At 41.8% G+C, this 18,276-nt stretch overlaps 1 protein-coding gene across 1 annotated transcript; it reads right to left on the bottom strand.

Moving 5' to 3' along the window:
* Window positions 1-10,377: 10,377 nt before the first annotated feature.
* LOC102707981 (vascular-related unknown protein 1) lies at window positions 10,378-11,745 on the bottom strand. The gene is made up of 3 exons (XM_006657713.3): window positions 11,193-11,745; window positions 10,957-11,022; window positions 10,378-10,653 (listed from the first exon to the last, which is right to left on the bottom strand). The coding sequence occupies exons 1-3, from the start codon at window positions 11,622-11,624 to the stop codon at window positions 10,483-10,485; spliced, it is 669 nt and encodes a 222-aa protein (XP_006657776.1). The 5' UTR covers window positions 11,625-11,745; the 3' UTR covers window positions 10,378-10,482.
* Between the last annotated feature and the right edge of the window lie 6,531 nt (window positions 11,746-18,276).

Below are 18,276 nucleotides of genomic sequence, written 5' to 3'. Positions count from 1 at the left end.
GACTTTGAAAGACTGGTGGATAAGGCCATCCGTCAAGAGGACCAGCACCTCCAGATGGATAGAAAGAGGAAGGACTCACAGTTCAGGTCTAACCAGCCGCCTCCTCAGAAGCCCCGGTTCCACACCAGCCCCCATCCTCCGAATCAGCAGCACGGGCAATCAACCTTTATTGTCCGCCAACACCGTCCCTACAATCCCAACAATTTCTCCAGTGGCTCGTCCCAGCGTGCTCCACCTTAGTGTGCTCTCCCTGCACCAGCTCCCCGGCAACAGAACGCTCCTCCACCAACAGCTCAACCTCCTCCAGCCAGGAAGGATGCAGGTGCAAAGCCTGGAGTGTGCTACAACTGTGGCGACCCAGGTCACTTTGCCGACAAGTGCCCGAAGCCGAAGCGCAGCGGGCAGAGGTTTGTGCAAGCTCGCGTGAATCATGTCACTGCAGAAGAAGCACAGGCTGCACCAGAAGTAATACTGGGTATGTTTCCTGTCAACTCCGTACCTGCTACAGTACTTTTTGATTCTGGTGCTACACACTCTTTTATTTCAAGAAAGTTTGTAGGAATGCTTGGGTTAAGAAGGGAAAAGTTAAGAAACCCGATGCGGGTTAGTACTCCAGGGCATAGTATGTTTTTGGACCTTTATAGCCCTAATGTGCCCATAGAAATCCAAGGGACATCCTTTCTAGCCAATCTCATCCTTCTCGAATCTAAAGACCTAGATATCATTTTGGGAATGGACTGGCTTACCAAGCATCAAGGAGTGATTGATTGTGCCAAGCGTACGGTCACCTTGACCAGTGAAGATGGTGAAGTGGTGACATATCAGTCGCCGGAGTTAGTAACAATCAGGACTTGTTTGAATCAGATGGAAGCCGAAGAGCAATCCTCGGAAACAGACAAAGATCCGAAGAAGTTGGAAGACATACTAGTGGTTTGTGAGTATCCGGAGGTGTTTCCAGATGATCTCACAACAATACCGCCAGAAAGGGAGATCGAGTTCCGTATCGACTTGGTACCAGGGACTGCACCGATCTATAAGAGACCCTACAGGATGGCCGCTAATGAGATGGCAGAAGTGAAGAAGCAAGTGGATGAACAGCTTCAGAAAGGTTACATCCGACCGAGTACCTCGCCTTGGGGTGCCCCGGTTATTTTTGTTGAGAAGAAGGACAAAACTAAGAGAATGTGTGTGGACTATCGTGCTTTAAACGATGTTACCATCAAGAATAAGTACCCTCTGCCAAGGATTGATGATCTGTTTGATCAGTTGAAGGGAGCCAAAGTTTTCTCCAAGATCGATTTGAGATCAGGGTATCATCAGTTGAGAATTCGGGAAGAAGATATTCCCAAGACGGCATTCACTACTCGCTACGGCTTGTATGAGTGTACGGTAATGTCGTTTGGACTTACTAATGCCCCGGCATTCTTCATGAATCTCATGAATAAGGTGTTCATGGAATACCTGGATAAGTTTGTGGTTGCCTTCATTGATGACATTCTTATCTACTCCAAGTCAGAAGAAGAGCACGAGCAACATTTGCGGATTGTGCTAGAGAAGCTAAGAGAACACTAGTTGTACGCTAAGTTCAGCAAGTGTGATTTCTGGCTGCACGAAGTGAAGTTCCTTGGCCATGTGATCAATGCGCAAGGTGTAGCAGTGGACCCCAGCAATGTGGAGTCAGTAATCAAGTGGACCCTGCCTAAGACGGTTTCCCAAATTAGGAGTTTCTTAGGACTTGCGGGCTATTACCGTCGGTTCATTGAGAATTTTTCCAAGATAGCCAAGCCTATGACACAGTTGTTGAAAAAGGAAGAGAAGTTCAAATGGTCAAGTGAGTGCAATAAGAGTTTTGAAGAGCTCATACAACGGTTGGTTTCAGCACCCGTGTTGATTTTGCCGGATCAAATGAAAGACTTCCAGGTTTACTATGATGCATCCAAATCAGGACTTGGATGTGTGCTAATGCAAGAAGGAAAGGTGGTTGCTTACGCCTCTCGTCGGTTGAGACCACATGAAGGTAATTACCCGACTCATGATTTGGAACTAGCAGCTATAGTGCATGCCCTAAAAATTTGGTGACACTACTTAATCGGTAACAAGTGTGAAATGTATACGGATCATAAGAGCTTAAAGTATATCTTTACACAACCGGATTTGAACCTCCGCCAGCGAAGATGGTTGGAATTGATCAAGGATTATGATTTAAGTATCCATTACCACCCAGGCAAAGCAAATGTAGTTGCAGATGCTTTGAGCCGGAAGAATTACTGCAATGCTGCGGTATCAACGGAAGTTTGTGAGCAGTTACAGCAGGAGTTTGAACGGCTAAATTTGGGTTTAGTCGAAGAAGGTTTTGTGGCAGCCCTAGAAGCGTAGCCCACTTTGGTGGATCAAGTTCGTCAGTCTCAAGCAAATGATCTGGAGATAGCCGAGCTAAAGAAAAATATGTGAGTCGGTAAAGCTCGAGATTTTACAGAGGATGAACATGGGACAATCTGGATGGGTAACAGGTTGTGTGTACCAGATAACAAGGAGTTAAAGGAGTTGATACTCCAAGAAGCCCATCAAACCCAGTACTCTATTCACCCCGGGAGTACCAAGATGTATCAGGACCTCAAAGAAAAGTTTTGGTGGGTTAGTATGAAGAGAGAAATTGCAGAATATGTCGCCTTGTGCGATGTTTGTCAACGAGTCAAAGCAGAACACCAAAGGCCAGCAGGACTGTTGCAACCTCTCCAGATTCCAGAATGGAAATGAGAAGAAATCGGGATGGATTTCATTACTGGTCTACCAAGGACTGCTGCCGGTCATGACTCGATTTGGGTAATTGTTGATCGATTGACAAAGGTCGCCCATTTCATACCAGTTCACACTACCCACTCGGGGAAAAGATTAGCTGAGATTTACTTGGCTAGGATCATGTGTCTACCGAAGAAGATCGTTTCTGACCGAGGAAGTCAGTTTACCTCAAAGTTTTAGCAGAAGCTGCAAGAAGAATTGGGAACCCGACTGAATTTCAGTACAGCTTATCATCCACAGACAGATGGTCAGACGGAAAGAGTAAATCAGATTCTTGAGGACATGCTCAGAGCTTGCGCTCTCGACTTTGGTGGAACTTGGGATTAGAATCTACCGTATGTAGAGTTCTCATACAACAACAGTTATCAAGCCAGTTTGCAGATGGCACCTTCTGAAGCTCTATATGGGCGAAAGTGTCGTACACCCCTCTTCTGGGATCAAACAGGAGAACGTCAAGTTTTTGGGACTGAAGTTTTAAGTCAGGCGGAAGAAAAAGTCAGAATAATCCGTGGAAGGTTGAAAACAGCCCAAACCAGACAGAAGAGTTATGCAGATAATCGTCGAAGGGACTTAGCCTTCGAAGCAGGAGACTATGTGTACCTCCGAGTCACACCTTTGCGAGGAGTACACCGGTTTCAGACCAAGGGAAAGTTGGCACCCTGTTTCGTGGGACCATACCGAATAGTGGAACGCAGGGGAGAAGTTGCGTATCAGTTAGAACTCCCTGCTAACATGGCCGAAATCCATGACGTGTTCCATGTGTCGCAACTCAAAAAGTGTCTCCGCGTGCCTGAGGAACAGACCAACTCCGAGCACATCGAACTACAGGAAGATCTAACGTATGCGGAGAAACCAGCACGGATTCTAGAAACCAGTGAAAGGAAGACTCGAAACCGTGTGATCAGATTCTGCAGAGTTCAGTGGAGTCACCACTCAGAAGACTAAGCGACATGGGAAAGAGAAGATGAGCTCAAGGCCGCCCATCCGCACCTCTTCGCCAGTGCCTCCGAATCTCGGGGTCGAGATTCCGTTTAAGGGGGTAGGTTTGTCACACCCGGGGTTTCGTCCTAGGCCTAAAATCGTAAAAAGAAATTCGTAAATAACAATTGGCTTAATTAACTCAGGAAAAGTCCCTCTAAAAGGAACCTAATTTAATTAAACCGAGGCTCGCAAATCGACTAAATGGATTTAAATTCAAATTGCAGAAGTATAAAATTTGCCCAAACAAATTAATTTAAAACTCGGCAAAAGTGGGGCTTTCCTTTTTTTCCCACCTTTTTCCTTTTTTTCCCTTCCTTCTCAAATTGGGCCGAAGTCCAATTTTCCTCCCTCCCTTTTCTTTTTTTCCTTTTTCTTTTTCTTTTCTCCTTCCCGGGCCGGCCCAGCCGAGCCAGCCCATTTCCCCCTCGGCCGGCCCAGCCGACCGGCCCCGGCCTCCTCCCCGCGCGCGCCTCCACCTGGGCCGCCACCCGGCCCAGCTCGCTCGCGCTCGCCCGCGAGTCCGCGCCGCCTCCCTCCTCCCTCGCGTCACGGACAGGTGGGGCCCACCTGTCAGCGACCGAGCTCCGCCAGCCCGCGCCGCGCTCGCGCCGGCCGAGTCCGAATCCGCGCCGCTGCCGCAACCGCCGCCGCCGCAACGGTCGCCGCCGAGACCGCGTCGCGCCCGACTCGGTCTCCAACCTCCGCCCGCCCTAACCGGCGCCGCCACCCTATAAATCCCGACCCGCCGCGCGCCGTCGCCCACTTTCTGCCTCCACCCGAGTCGCCGTCGCACCGTCGCTGTTCGCCGCCGCCGTTCAATCTCGCTGCCGGTCGCTCGCCGTCGCCTCCCAGCTGCGTCATCGCCTCCGCCTCGGCGTCGCCAACCCTCCCCCGGCTCCCGTCGCCGCCGGTGGACGCCTCGCGCCCTTCGCCGCTCCTCCATCCTCTCCACCGCCGCGCCTCGTCGCCTCGCCGTCGTTCGCCGATCTCGTCACCGCGCGTCGCCAGCCGCCGCGCGTCTGCGTCATCGCCTCCGCCTCGATCTCGCCGACTCGCCCGCACAGTCGCCGCCGCCGGTGAGAGCCTCCGTCCTCCTCCCCTCTCTCTCTTCTTTCCCGGCCGACCGCCGCCGAGCCGCACGCCGTCGCCAGACGCGTCCGGAGCACGTCCTCGCCGCCGCCCGCTGCTGTCGTCGTCGCCTTCGCGACGCCGTCGTCAAGCCGCCGCCACCCGTGCCCGTCCGTGCCCGCGCTCGCCGCTCGCTCGTCATCGCCGCGCTAGCCGTCGCCGCTGCTTTGCCGGGTTGCGCCGCGTGCGCCGCCGCCTCGGTCGCACGCCGCGCGCCGTCGCCGGATGCCGGTCGTCGCAGGCGAGCGGGCGCGGAGGCTGGGTCGAGGCGGCGGCCCAGGAGGGAGGGAGGAGGCGCGCGTGGGAGAGGCCGGCTCGGCTGGGCCGGCCTGGAGGGAGAGGTGGGCCGGCTCGGCTGGGCCGGCCCGGGAAGGAAGAGGGGAAAAAGAAAAAAAAGGAAAAGAAAAAGATTGAGGAGAAAAATTGGACTTCGACCCGATTTGAGGAGGAAGGGAAAAGAAAGAAAAAGAAGGGAAAATAAAAGGAAAAGTCTCATTTTTGCCGAGTTTTAAATTAATTTGCTTGGCCAAATTTTATACTCTGTAATTTGAGTTTAACCAGTTAATCGATTTGCGAACCTCGATTTAATTAAATTAATTTCTTTTAGAGGGATTTTTCCTGAGTTGATTAAGCCAATTATTATTTACGAATTTCTTTTACGAATTTAGGCTTGGGACAAAACTCCGGGTGTGACAATACCTCTCCATCTTGGCAGTTGGTTCAGACATTTTTCACATTTCTTATGGAAACTTGAGATCTTCTGTTTAGTCATACTAATTGCCAAATTAGAGCATCCGAGCAGTTCATCTAAATTTGATCATCCATATCTTTATTTGGATGATCATCTAAAACGGTTTCATCATTTATATCTTTTTGCACTCTGGCAGATTATCCATATATGACATTATATCTCTTTGGAGGATATAAAGAATATTCAAATATGGAGTTTCTTTCTCCTAATACGGATGACTTCTTAAAAATAGAGATAGGATAGATGTTCTACTGAAGCTCATTTATCCTCTATTTTCATGATGGAGAATGAGATGGATGAGCTGCTATGGATGCTCTTGGACAACTAACATGATTTCTGTTCAAATCCAGGAGGAATATCATATTGTTGGTGCAATATTAACGAATTAATTCAGTGTTATCTCCATCAATCGATTGAGTACCTACCAAGTGCAACAAAAAGAAAAGAACAAGATACATAATGCATTTGCCGGGATACGCTCAAATGCCTACATCTGGGATTAAATTATACCTACTCAAGTTGCAGCTCTGCACTTGCCGATCTCTAGTCATTTGCATACAAGAATCGAGCACCGACCTTCTAAAATTCTTTGGCCAAGCATAGAGCCATTTTTTTCGATAATGACCAAGCATTGAACCATTTTTTTAAGATAATAAGTAGATAACATTATTGAAGTTGACAAATTATCATTCAGAAAGATCAAACTCTGAATTCATGCTTGACACATCTCATCAGGGTGTGTGAATAATAATACAGCCTATCATTTTGTTCCATAGATCAGACCAAGATTCATACATAGTTCCTCCCTGAAGCTAACAACAGTATGGAGCTTTATGTGATCAGGACTTCTGATCAAGATTCTCACATGGATGGGTATGTTCTAATAAGCTATGATTTCTGAGTGGCAATTTCTGAGTGAGCAATCCAACAGGCCAACTGTACTAGCTAACCTCCTGTATGGATAGGAAAAGAAAAAAGAAACGAGCCAAAAAGAAAGGAACACTCCAGGGCAGCATGTGAGCTACCATTTCGTATTTCGTTTTACAGTTGTAACTGCTTATAAGCTAAAATTTAAATTTTAGAATTTAATTTTAGACTTGATTTTATGATTTATACATTTCGCTTTTGAGTTGCTATGGACATATATATAAAAGTTTTACCTACAAATTACTTTTTATTTGTAAAAACACGTTTTCGCTTATTTCTCTGAAATGCAAAACGATGGGAGCCATTATATGTGTTCTTGTCACTCACCAATTAGCTCTCTTGGTAGGTGAAGCATCCATCACTCATACGGAACCTTCTTGTCAGTACAACAAACTGTTGCCATATCTGAAAAACAAAAAAGATAAGGGGAAAAGAAACCATGGAACGAATTGTAGTTGATCCATACACCAACAAAACAAACTCCTGACAGAGTTCGACACTTCGACAGGACATTGTAATGTATAATGTACATTTGCATATTAGAAGTTATTTTTTGACTTGATGTAACTATACCTAAGGCTTTAGAGAATTAATTAAAGAACAGAACAAATCAATTGCGATTCAATTACTCACATATTTTAATACATAATATTTGCGTCGATCAATTAGTGATTCTGGGAAACGAGGCATAAAAACATGAGTAGTCTTTTCGATGTTTCGGAAGAAAACAGTCCAGTTTTTATGTTGTTTTTTTCCAAAGTTGAGAATTAGGGCCAACAGGCCTTCAGGAATCAAACTACTTTTGGTATCTGAAAACCTCAGAGAGCACTGTAGTAGGTCATAGCTTCAGTTGTTTGACGGTACGTAACAGTAACAAGACTCATAATTTCTCTTGCCTGTGGCAGCATGATTGTCTCTGGGAACATTGACTTCTTCTAAAATTCTTTGATGTTTTCCACCATTCTGCAGAATATTTCCAACTTGGTGCAATTTTTAAATTCAGACGGCCGAGTTGATGAAGAATTGAATACAAATCATGGATACACGGGCGGCCAAGACGTGGATACGATATCATATTTCAGTTTTTCATATGTGACAACAACCCTAATGCTGTGCACATGGACACATGACTCTTTTCTTGGTTTGAGTTTTATTGTCTAATTTTGTTTATTCAGCAGCCTCTTTTATTTTTTTGTCCCCAAAGACTAGTCCAACCTCCAGCAGGACATTCAAGAGGCTATTTTTGTTCCACTTGTTCCTAACTTTCTCTGCACAGTGCATTACGACACAGCTGATGATTCAGACCAAAGTGTGATAAATTAGTCTTCGAGATATTTTTTAAAGGACAGCACGCTGTCTAAGTAGTGATTAGGATTGGTACCTAATTAGGATTAGATTAAAAAAAACTCTCTCTATTTTTTTCAGTATCACCTTTTGGTTGGAATCTTCAGTAACATGCAGGCCAACATACATGGCCCAAATCTGCAAGTGCAATGTACCATTTCTTAAGGATTGTTTGGCAAACACCTCAAACTTCTAGTGGGTGATTGTTTTCTTTTTCACGATATATTGATAAACGAAAAATAATTTGTGAATAAACTTTTATATACATGTATTATTAGCAATCTAAAAGACAAGGCCAAAAAATAAACTATGGTGAAAAAAACAAAATGAACTCTAAATATAAGGTTAAAATTTTAAATTTTGACTTATAAGCATAATCAAAAGCAAAAAGATTCAATAAATAAAATTATCTAAACATCTATTCTAGCTCATACAAACAACTCAATTATCTACCCCTCGTGATAATACAGAACTGAAAGTAGTACATGTCATAAAAACTGGCACTGATATAGACCTTAGTAGCCGAACAGGGAAGAACATCATAAGAGATCCAGACATGATTGTCTTCGATTTAATATTTGACAATAATAAAATGTATTACTGTGTCCTGCTGTGTTTAGCCTCTCCTCCGGAATATGCATGGAGGAGTAACCCTGAGCCTGGCATATGCATGTCTGAATTTGTGTACTTTGCAGTCACAAGTCTTATCAATCAAAATTTCCCAAACCTTATTTTCCATTTTAAATACATGATACAATGTTCCACATTCATTTATTTGTAATGTCAAATCTCAACTTAGCCATGCTTAGTTCTAAAAACTTTTTCTAAAAATATCACATCGAATTTTTGGACACATAAATAAAATATTAAATATACATAAACATTAAAACTAATTACATAATTATGGAGAAAATTGTGATACGAATCTTTTGAGCCTAATGAGTACGTGATTAGCCATAAGTGCTACAGTAATCAATATATGGTAATGACGAATTAATTAGGCTCAAAAGATTCGTCTCGCAGTTTCCAGGCGTAATTTTTTTTGTAATTAGACTATGTTTAATACTTCAAATATGTGTTCGTAAATTCGATGCGATGTTTTTACAAAAAATATTTTGCAAACACAGCCTTAAAACAAGGCACAGCAGTTACCGACGTAGAATTCGTTCTTTTGTTTGATTTAGACAGCAGGCAAATTGGTTATTTGGCCAGTATATAGCCGTGTGTTCAGACAGTAATTAACAAGGATGAATTAATCATGCATGAGACGTAGTACAACGAATAAGCTACATAGGGTGAGTAGCTAGCTCTCAAGACTTCATGCTTGAAACCTAACTCCTAAGGTTGATAAGGCTACGAAGAAGATGGTGCAGGGAAAACAATGTTTTAACATGCATGAAGAGACAAGCTAAAGCTGACAAATTAGGGGGAAGTCATCTAGCCTTAGATTTAATTGGTTTGTTAATAAGTCTTTTAGCTTTCAAATCTTCGCAACAGTCAAGCACTTAACTATTCTCCCTTCGTGAAAGCTACTCCCTAACCACTACTTGTTCATGGGCTCAGGCATGGCCATTGCCTATATATGCCTTTATGCTTATCCACTTTATGATCTCTCCTTAGAATGGAATTTTTCTTTAGCACCAACAAAACCCTACAATTTTAGTGTTGCATTTGCTAATTAATTAGCTAGTCATGGTAGTGATTAAAAGCTAGCTAATTAGATAAATATCATGTAACTGGGTAAACTGGTACAGTATACAAAAGTAGCAGTTGGTAGATATAGCCCATCTGATCATGCTGATAAGCTAGTGCATTGGTTGGTTGGGAACACTTATTTTATTTTAGAGCCAAAGTGAGAGACATCCATGTAAAAGTGAGAGCATTGTCATGTTGTAACTCATGTTGGTCATCAAGTCATTTGTGAATGTATGTTAAATTAATTCCCGTAGGTTTACTATAGTTCTTGAGAAGGTAATGAAAGGTGTACCATTTATAGTATAAAGCATGGTTCCTTCAGGTATTCTGAGGTGATAAAATTTTCAGCGTGTAATTTTTGTACCTTTAGGTAATTTCTCAAAGACATTTAGATTTCTCTAATGTCTAATATTAAGTTGCATGGTTTCTTATCGATCTTTGATACTAACATGTAAAGCTGTGTGTGCAGGAGAAAAGCCCCAGCTTTAGGCGCATTGCTTCATTTTTGTGTATAACATCTGAAAGCACCATGTAAATAACCATGCAAATTTTGTACTATTTGACCAAGTACAAACCATCTATATATATTGTTTTAGGAGCATCCTTATAGATATTAACTACACAGAGCTAGCTCCATTATGTAACAGTACATATATAGCTGGTAAGTAGAGCAAAATGGAAAGAGATGACACGAGACAGGAGATGCCGGCATACGCCGTAATATTCACATATATTTTCACCAAAAAAATATATATCCACAGTAATCTCAGCACACTATATTCTTTGGTCATTTATCCCACACATTCATATGTAAGGTGTAATAAACCCTACACATGCTCTACATTGAAGTCTTAAATTCATCCATGGTAGTGTAGCAACATGGACAAAGGAAACAAACAAAGCCCCTTATCCTTTAGCTCTGCACATGGAGTTATACTCTTCTGACTTTGATCAACAAACCCCACCCCCTCTACCATTGCTTCTCCATAGTCCATCTCTCTTCCATGATCATCGCAAACCGCAACCCCCTTTAAGGAAAAAAAAAACAGTATGCTAATTAGAATACTTTTCAAATTTCAGGATATATATATCTAAAAGGGGCATTTAACTTTTTTGCCACTCTTCCAAATGTTTATAACAGATTTGCCACTGAACCGACATGTCATATACTCATGAGGACCCACGTGTCATAGACAGCGAGTGGTAAATTTGTTTTGACCACTCGTAAGAGTGACAAAAAGTTAAATTTCCCCTGAAACAAATGAATGAACAACTTATAACAGTAGTTATCTTTTCAATAAAAACAACATCTAGTTACTAATTGAAATTACCTTGGTTAGGTCCCTGATATTGCACCTCCTTTTAGGGCTCAATTCCAGCTGTGACAAAGCACTGACCTGATCATCAAAAGATGAAAATCATCACATAATTAAGCAGATTAACACACCAACTAGTACTAACTACTCTCTAGCTTCTTCTTCTTCATGAAAACCAAAAGTACAATTGCTAACATGAAACCCTTGGCAACAATAATAGGGAAGCCAAGCAAGTTGTAGGTTGCAACTACCTTAGGGCTATTCACAGGAGAGCTTGCAGTGTCCTCCAGGGAGTCATCATGATCCAGGGCCTTGAAGACCTTCTTCTTGAGCTTCCTCAGCTCCCTGTACCTATCAGGCAGCGCCGCCGCCGCCGCGGGGGCGCAGGAGGCGGCGTCGGAGATCATGGAATCCTCCTCCCCTTCTTCTTCCTCCTCCTGATCCACCTTCTGATCGCTGCAATCACCATAGACGACGGCGCCGTCTCCGCCGTCGCCATGGGTGCAGTATGAAGCATCGTCTTCTTGCCTCTTCTTCTCCTCCTCGGACATCATGAAATCCACGAAGTAGTCGGTCCAGGTGCTCTCCTCCGGCTGAGCTGCAGCAGCTTCTTGCTCTTCATCGCTGCTACTGCAGCTAAGGACACTCCTCACAGTTGAGGCGCCACTAACTAGATCCTTCATGTCTCTTGATGTTAGAATGAAGGTGATAGCTAAGGCAAGCTCAACCTCAATCGTACAGCTTCGATCTGCTTGTACTGCCAATGAATGGATCGATCAATGGCTTTTGCAAAGATGCATACAGCCTGGCTCTCTATATATATAAACAGAAGGGAGACAAGAGAAGAGAAGAGAGAGAGAGGTGTGAAGCTAGCTGAATGACATCACGAGGAGTAAGGTGGTTGGGGTGTTAAGATCAACAGTGGAACGGTACTGTTTCCGTTACAAAATTTTTTTATTTGAGAAGAAAAAAGAGAGAGGAGAGAATATTTTTTTGCCTTGGTTTCAGAAGTGCCCGACCTAATCAATCACGCCTCCTTCTCCTCCTTATCTTTTGATAATAGTGTAATGTGCAGAATTCCAGCCGCAGCCCCTCCCACTTCACACATTGCTCACATCTGATGAATCCATGTGCCTTCAGGCTTCAGCCACATCAAACATAGTCTACCTACCAATTAGCTATAGACTCTACACACCACAAGATGGTTATTTGTCGTACTTTGTATTATACTCCCTCCGTCTCTAAAGGTTGAACGCCATTAATTTCTTTATACACGTTTAACCATTCGTCTTATTAAAAAAATTTATAAAATAGGTAAAAATTATATATTTGCATAAAAGTATACTTAACAATAAATAAAATAATATAAAATAAGTAATTATGTAATTTTTTTAAATAAGACGAATGATCAAAAGTCAACGACGTCAAATATTTAGGATGGTACATGCTAATATCAAGGCATGAAGCAACCCACCTTTCATTTCTCAATTCTTATTAGCCATGTTTAAATATGCAAGGAAAATCTGACATCATTGAGGATATAAAAATTCCTACCTTTTAGAATTTGTCCAGAAATATAAACATTCATAACAATATATTTGTACTGTTTACTCTTCTGCCCCTTATTAACCACGGACCTATTCCTTTCACGGTTCAACTCTGTAAAGCACATTTGACAAGGATCATTATCGTAAAAAAACTAAAACTTGTTTCGATTTCTTCCACCTTGATCTGTACTATAAAAGATAAAAAAAAATATTTATATTTGTGGACAGAGGCAGTACATAAGCAATGCTATTTAATTAATTCCAAGAACACATAATAATAGTTTGCATAAAATGGAGTGATGTGTTTACCTCATAATTAACTCAGAACCATACATCATCAAGCTCCCGATATATGCTTTCTGCAAAGAATCTTTATTTAAAAAAAGAGAGAGAACAACTTTCAGAAAAATAAAAAGCAGATGCTGCACCAATCGCTGCGTTGAAATTGCATGCAAGATAGGTAGGCACGCATGACGATGATGAACATGGCGGCACCGGTCTCTAGAGCAGTTGGTGTGTACATGTTGGTTTGGCACCCCGGCCGTTGTTACCGTTACTGACGCACGCACTGACTGAATCTATGTCAATTAGAGCAGGAACGATAGTACGCTGCACTATATAAGCCAGCTATAAATATATTTCAAAGAGATAATAGATGGGATAGAAGAGTATTGACCTACTAATTTGTAGCTAGCTACAGTACAGTCTCCAAGACACAGTGTGCGTATAATATATGAGACCATGTATTAATGTTTTGTACGTAACTATAATATAAATTGCATATTAGATTGACTATAGATAAATTGTAGTCCGTAGTTGGCTATCCTATTCAACTTGCTATTAGTGCGCCGCACGTCGTGAGCTGCTGCTATTTTTTTTTTTTTTTGCGGCAATGCTCTGCCCAGCAATCATTGACATATCAAAACGTATATATGCTCGCGCCCAAGAAACAGTCCGGAAAATTCCGTACCGTAGCTGCTTAATTAAGCCTAATTAAAACTGCAATGGATCACAGAGTAATTAGCTTTTTAAATGATGGGTCAGTGTACTAGCTAAGACACCATGATTAACTCAGGAAAATCTTTGCTTGCTAGGTACTCAGGCCACCGTCGACAACGTGCAGACCAAAATGTGTTTGTGTGTATGGAGGAGTGATAGATTTCTGTCCACCGTTTTGGTCTTTTGACACGAAGTTATTATAGTTTAATAACGTTAGTTTTGAAGTACGGAATTATAAATGACAAGTGTTTTGATGGTATCATGAACCTCTTGATTATGTATGTAGCAAGTGGCATTTTGTTTCTTGTCTAGCTAGATTGCAAGCACCGGGTTTCAGGTTTTCAGCAAACTGATAAATTTTCAGATCATGGGAGCATAATAAAGTGGCCCAATCTCCATTAACAACGTATCAGCTACGGCATTTTTGGGGGTGATTACCACATGACACAGGGTCCTAAGTATGTAGACCTTACCTGCAAGATTGTTGAGACAGGATGCCTGACATGCTGATGAGCAGTAGTAGTACTACATACCACTACTACACCTCTAATGGATGGATGATTGATGATGCCCATGTGTTGTGGTTGACAAAACTCTCCTCTGCATGCATGGGGCAGCATGGCACCACATCTCCTGGTTTTCTGCATGCCCTCTAGCAAACAGACATTCTCTCTGAAAAGAAAAGGAAAAGTGAGGAAGAGAGAACAAAACCTGTCCCTGCACGAGTTAAGGCATGTTTAGTTCTCAAAAAGTTTTCTTAAAAACATCACATCAAATTTTTGACATCTAAATAGAGCATTAAATATACATGAACGTGAGACGAATCTTTTAAACCTATTTAGTACATGATTAGCTATAAGTACTACAGTAATCTACATATGCTAATGACGGATTAATTAGGCTCAAAAGATTCGTCTCGCAGTTTCTTGGTAGAATCTCTAATTTATTTTATAATTAAACTATATTTAATACTTCAAATATGTGTCCGTATGTCCGATAAGATGTTTTTGCAAACAAATTTCATAAACTGAACAAGGCCTTAGTGTGAGAATGCAAATGATGTAAAACATTTAGAATCTGTCCTGGCGTATCAACGTACAAAATGGCACCTAAAAGGAGAGCACATTTCAATAGTGAGCCTGAAAGAGATGCATGCAAACAAATACGAAGACATGAAAGGGATCTGTCATGGTTGCTAAAACGACTGAACATAGGCATAATGCGCTTGTTTTATTGGTGTTGTTTGCACCGTTTACGATTTTAAGTGGTCTAGATTAATATTCTGACTCGTATCTACACCAAAAGATAGAGCCGCACTGTGAAGCATTGAGTTTCTTCTGTAGGGAATAGCGAGTTTTCATCTAACTGATCGAGTTATAAACATGTAATTTGTTCCTTCTCCAAAGAAACAGAGTAGACTCGTTTTCATCTGCCTGTTCATTGTCTGGATGAAAATTGATGTTCAGAAACAGATTATGTACCTCACAGCTTGTGCACATGGCTTGTGTTTTCATGATAGCTAGAATGATCATGGTGTTGAAAGTTATACTTGAATTCTTTTTTGACGGGGTAATCAAATTAGCATTTCTGAGGTTCCTTTTGACCATTCCAGAGCCAAATTATTGAGGTTTTCCCTACTACTACCTCTGCCTCATAATAAGTGTATTTTAAGAATTCAAATTTGTCTCACCAAGAGTATTTTTGTGGAGCACTAGTTGTTTCATCAATCGCCTAACATTCAAATATCTATCCATTTTACCTCTACCTACTACTCACTCCATACCATCTTCTTATTTAACAAGGGTATGTAAGTTATTTTTTCTTAAAAAAAATTGCTCTACGGTGCTTTAAATGGATTTATATTGGGAAGGGGGAAGTATGTTTGAAGGGCTAATAGAATATGGGCCCCATGTTAGAATTCATGGCACGAGAGCATTGACTTGTACACATAGTGCCATTGTACCTGCCATGACTTGCTTACAAGACCTGCAATAAAGATGGAAATGATTTAGGGGGTGTTTAGTTCGTGAAATGAAAATTTTTACATGTTACATCGGACGTTTGACTAGATATCGGAAGAGATTTTCGGGCATGAATGGAAAACCGAATTTCACGGCTAGCGTGGAAACCGCGAGACGAATCTTTTGAGCCTAATTAGTCCGTCATTAGCGTACGTGGGTTACTGTAACACTTATGGCTAATCACGTACTAATTAGGCTCAAAGGATTCATCTCACGATTTCTCACGTAACTGTGCAATTAGTTTTTCATTTTATCTATGTTTAATACTCTATTTAGATATCTAAAGTTTCGATGTGATGTTTTTTGGTGAAAATTTTTAGGAACTAAACAGCCCCTTAAGAGGTACATGAAGCAAGAAATCAGAAATATTAATTGTATGTGCATAAACAAATACAAGGTAATTAGGGCAACTAAAAACTTTCAGAAGACTAAAAGCCTGTACAGACAATGGATTGTAATGTGTTGTTATACTACTTATCATTATCCTAGTAACTAGTGGGATCTCAGCTGTTGCTACTAGTTTATCCTCGCATCCATCAAGAATCTTAAGGATTTGATTTAATGATGTTGTCCACGTTTTAAGCTCAGTGGTGGCAAGCAAAGCGCAGAAAACCTCCAGCTGCAACTTCATGCTGGCGTGTTTTACGGACAAAAATCAATGGAAATGCAACTGTTATTCTAACTAGTCAACAGCAAGAAAGGGCTCCAAATATTCAGTGCAGATAATTCAATATAAGAAATAATGAGCTGTTCAATACAAGATAGAAACTTAGCAGCATTTCAGTGCTGGGAATATTAAAACTATGGTGGTCGACACATACTAAGCTTAGAATAAAACCAAAGAGATGTATCAAGTTAATGGAAAGCCAGATCCTAAGATACCACAGAACAATAATATTATCAAGTATGTCTTAAATTACAAAAGCATAAAAAACACAGCAAAGAACAGCCTTTTGTATCTATCAGCACCAACAATCCCCTATTATTTTACATAGTAATACGTATCATCTAATAAAATGCAGGATTCAGCTTCAGAATAACTGGAACATTTTATGCCAAGGCTAATGTTTATTATGTGCTATGTGGGAACAATCTAGGTAGACCATCAGAGAGTTTTAGCTTTTAGGTACTACAACTAGATACATAGAAGGTGGCTAATCAATGTGATTGCTGTGGTTAGCTGTTGCAGACAATTTAGAAGCATGGATATAGTGCAATAATGTAACATTACAGATATAGTCCAAGTTAAAAGATAGCGATGCCTGAAACAAATAACCATATGACATGGAAAAACAACTGTGCGTGTCCAGAATTCAGAAGCTTCAGAACTATTATATATCTGGTCAGATTATCAAATGGCAAAAAATTAAGATGATAATCAACTTAACCATGTGGAGATACAGGGACCAGATTAAAAAAGTTAAGTTGCAAATGCTGAATTCCACCAAAGAAACATCATTGTCAGGTCACATGAATAGGAAATCTCTGGACATACAGATATATCCAAAATTTACTGCACTACCAGCAAACCTAGTATAAATAGTATGTCGGCAGTTTGTTGGAGGAAGGAACATAAGGAGAAGCATGTGTCCAAAGTAAGCAATCTGGGTACCATTGGTTAACAAAAATTATTTGTAGCAATAGCAGTGAGAAGGATTCCTTGGTTAACAAAAAATATTTGTAGCAATAGCAGTGAGAAAGATGGAATCCACACAATTTGTGGTGCTTCCAGATGCCACAGCTGCATATTTGGCCATAGAATCTTCTCATATCCCTGAAATATGGTAAGGGTAAACAGATTGTCAAAAGGTAAGTCAAGTTCAAAACGTGCAAAAGGTCAGGCGAAAAGCAAAAGAATACACTAGTACAGATTTAAGTTTATGTTTCTACCTCCAAAAGGAACCAGCACTCCTATTTCCTAGTGTATTTCTGATACTTTGTTTACTAAAAGGGTACATGCCGGAGATATATTTCAACTCCCAGCTGCAAAGAATGCTTTTGCTGATGTGATTCCAGGGGGAAAAAAATACAGACCAGATGTATGTTGGCACAAAACCGAAATGACGATCCCAGCAGCAGAGCCAAAAGGCATGACCATTATCTGACGACATAATCTATTTTCCTAGATACTAATTCAACAATGTGAACAGATCCTGCAATTGCCTGGTCACAGGTTGCAAAAATTGGCCGTTGCCAGCAGCCTCTGAATACCATACGTTGTGAAAAATCTGACCATTTGCTCCATATAAAGTTTGCAGAGGCCATAGGGTGACAAGACATTCTCACACCATATGTGCCTTCCTGAAGAAGGTTAATGTGACTGCAGATCAGGGGGTGTGCAGCAGTGCAGGTGCAACATCCAGGAACTTGCGGATTTTACTGGGATGGAAATCACCATCGCCTTCAGTCCCGCTATAGGATGGTTGACAAGATGAGGCAGCAAAGCAATCTTTTGAATTTGAGCAGCGGAATCAACGTGTTTCCTGTTCTAGCTGCCCGAATGATAGCAGTATAGCACCCAACTCCACTCCAGCATGCCTCGAGTCTCCATCCCACGCCGGAACGAGGTAGAGACCGACAGAGGACCAGAAAAAGAAAAAAAAACCCGAAAGGCGCCGAACGCAGCCCAAACCACCGCCCTCGCTCGCGCAATCCATCGAACACGTCGCGGGCATCAGAACCCTATAAACCCTCAAACTCAAAGTCAAAGGACCCTCAGCCTGAGGATGGCATCCCAGGCCCCACATCTCGAGAGACTCCGGTACGGT

The sequence above is a fragment of the Oryza brachyantha genome, chromosome 7 (assembly GCF_000231095.2).
Source record: "Oryza brachyantha chromosome 7, ObraRS2, whole genome shotgun sequence".
Lineage (NCBI taxonomy): Eukaryota > Viridiplantae > Streptophyta > Magnoliopsida > Poales > Poaceae > Oryza > Oryza brachyantha.
The sequence above is the reverse complement of the archived record's forward strand: the minus strand, read 5'-3'. Positions and strand labels throughout refer to the sequence as shown.

Bases quoted from the DNA above. Each gene is read 5' to 3' on its own strand.
- LOC102707981 (XM_006657713.3), bottom strand. From the start codon at position 11,624: ATGAAGGATCTAGTTAGTGGCGCCTCAACTGTGAGGAGTGTCCTTAGC. The intron at 11,023-11,192 runs GTAGTTGCAACC...TTTGATGATCAG, and splicing joins CTCCTGTGAATAGCCCTAAG to GTCAGTGCTTTGTCACAGCT. The intron at 10,654-10,956 runs GTAATTTCAATT...TTTTCCTTAAAG, and splicing joins ATATCAGGGACCTAACCAAG to GGGGTTGCGGTTTGCGATGA.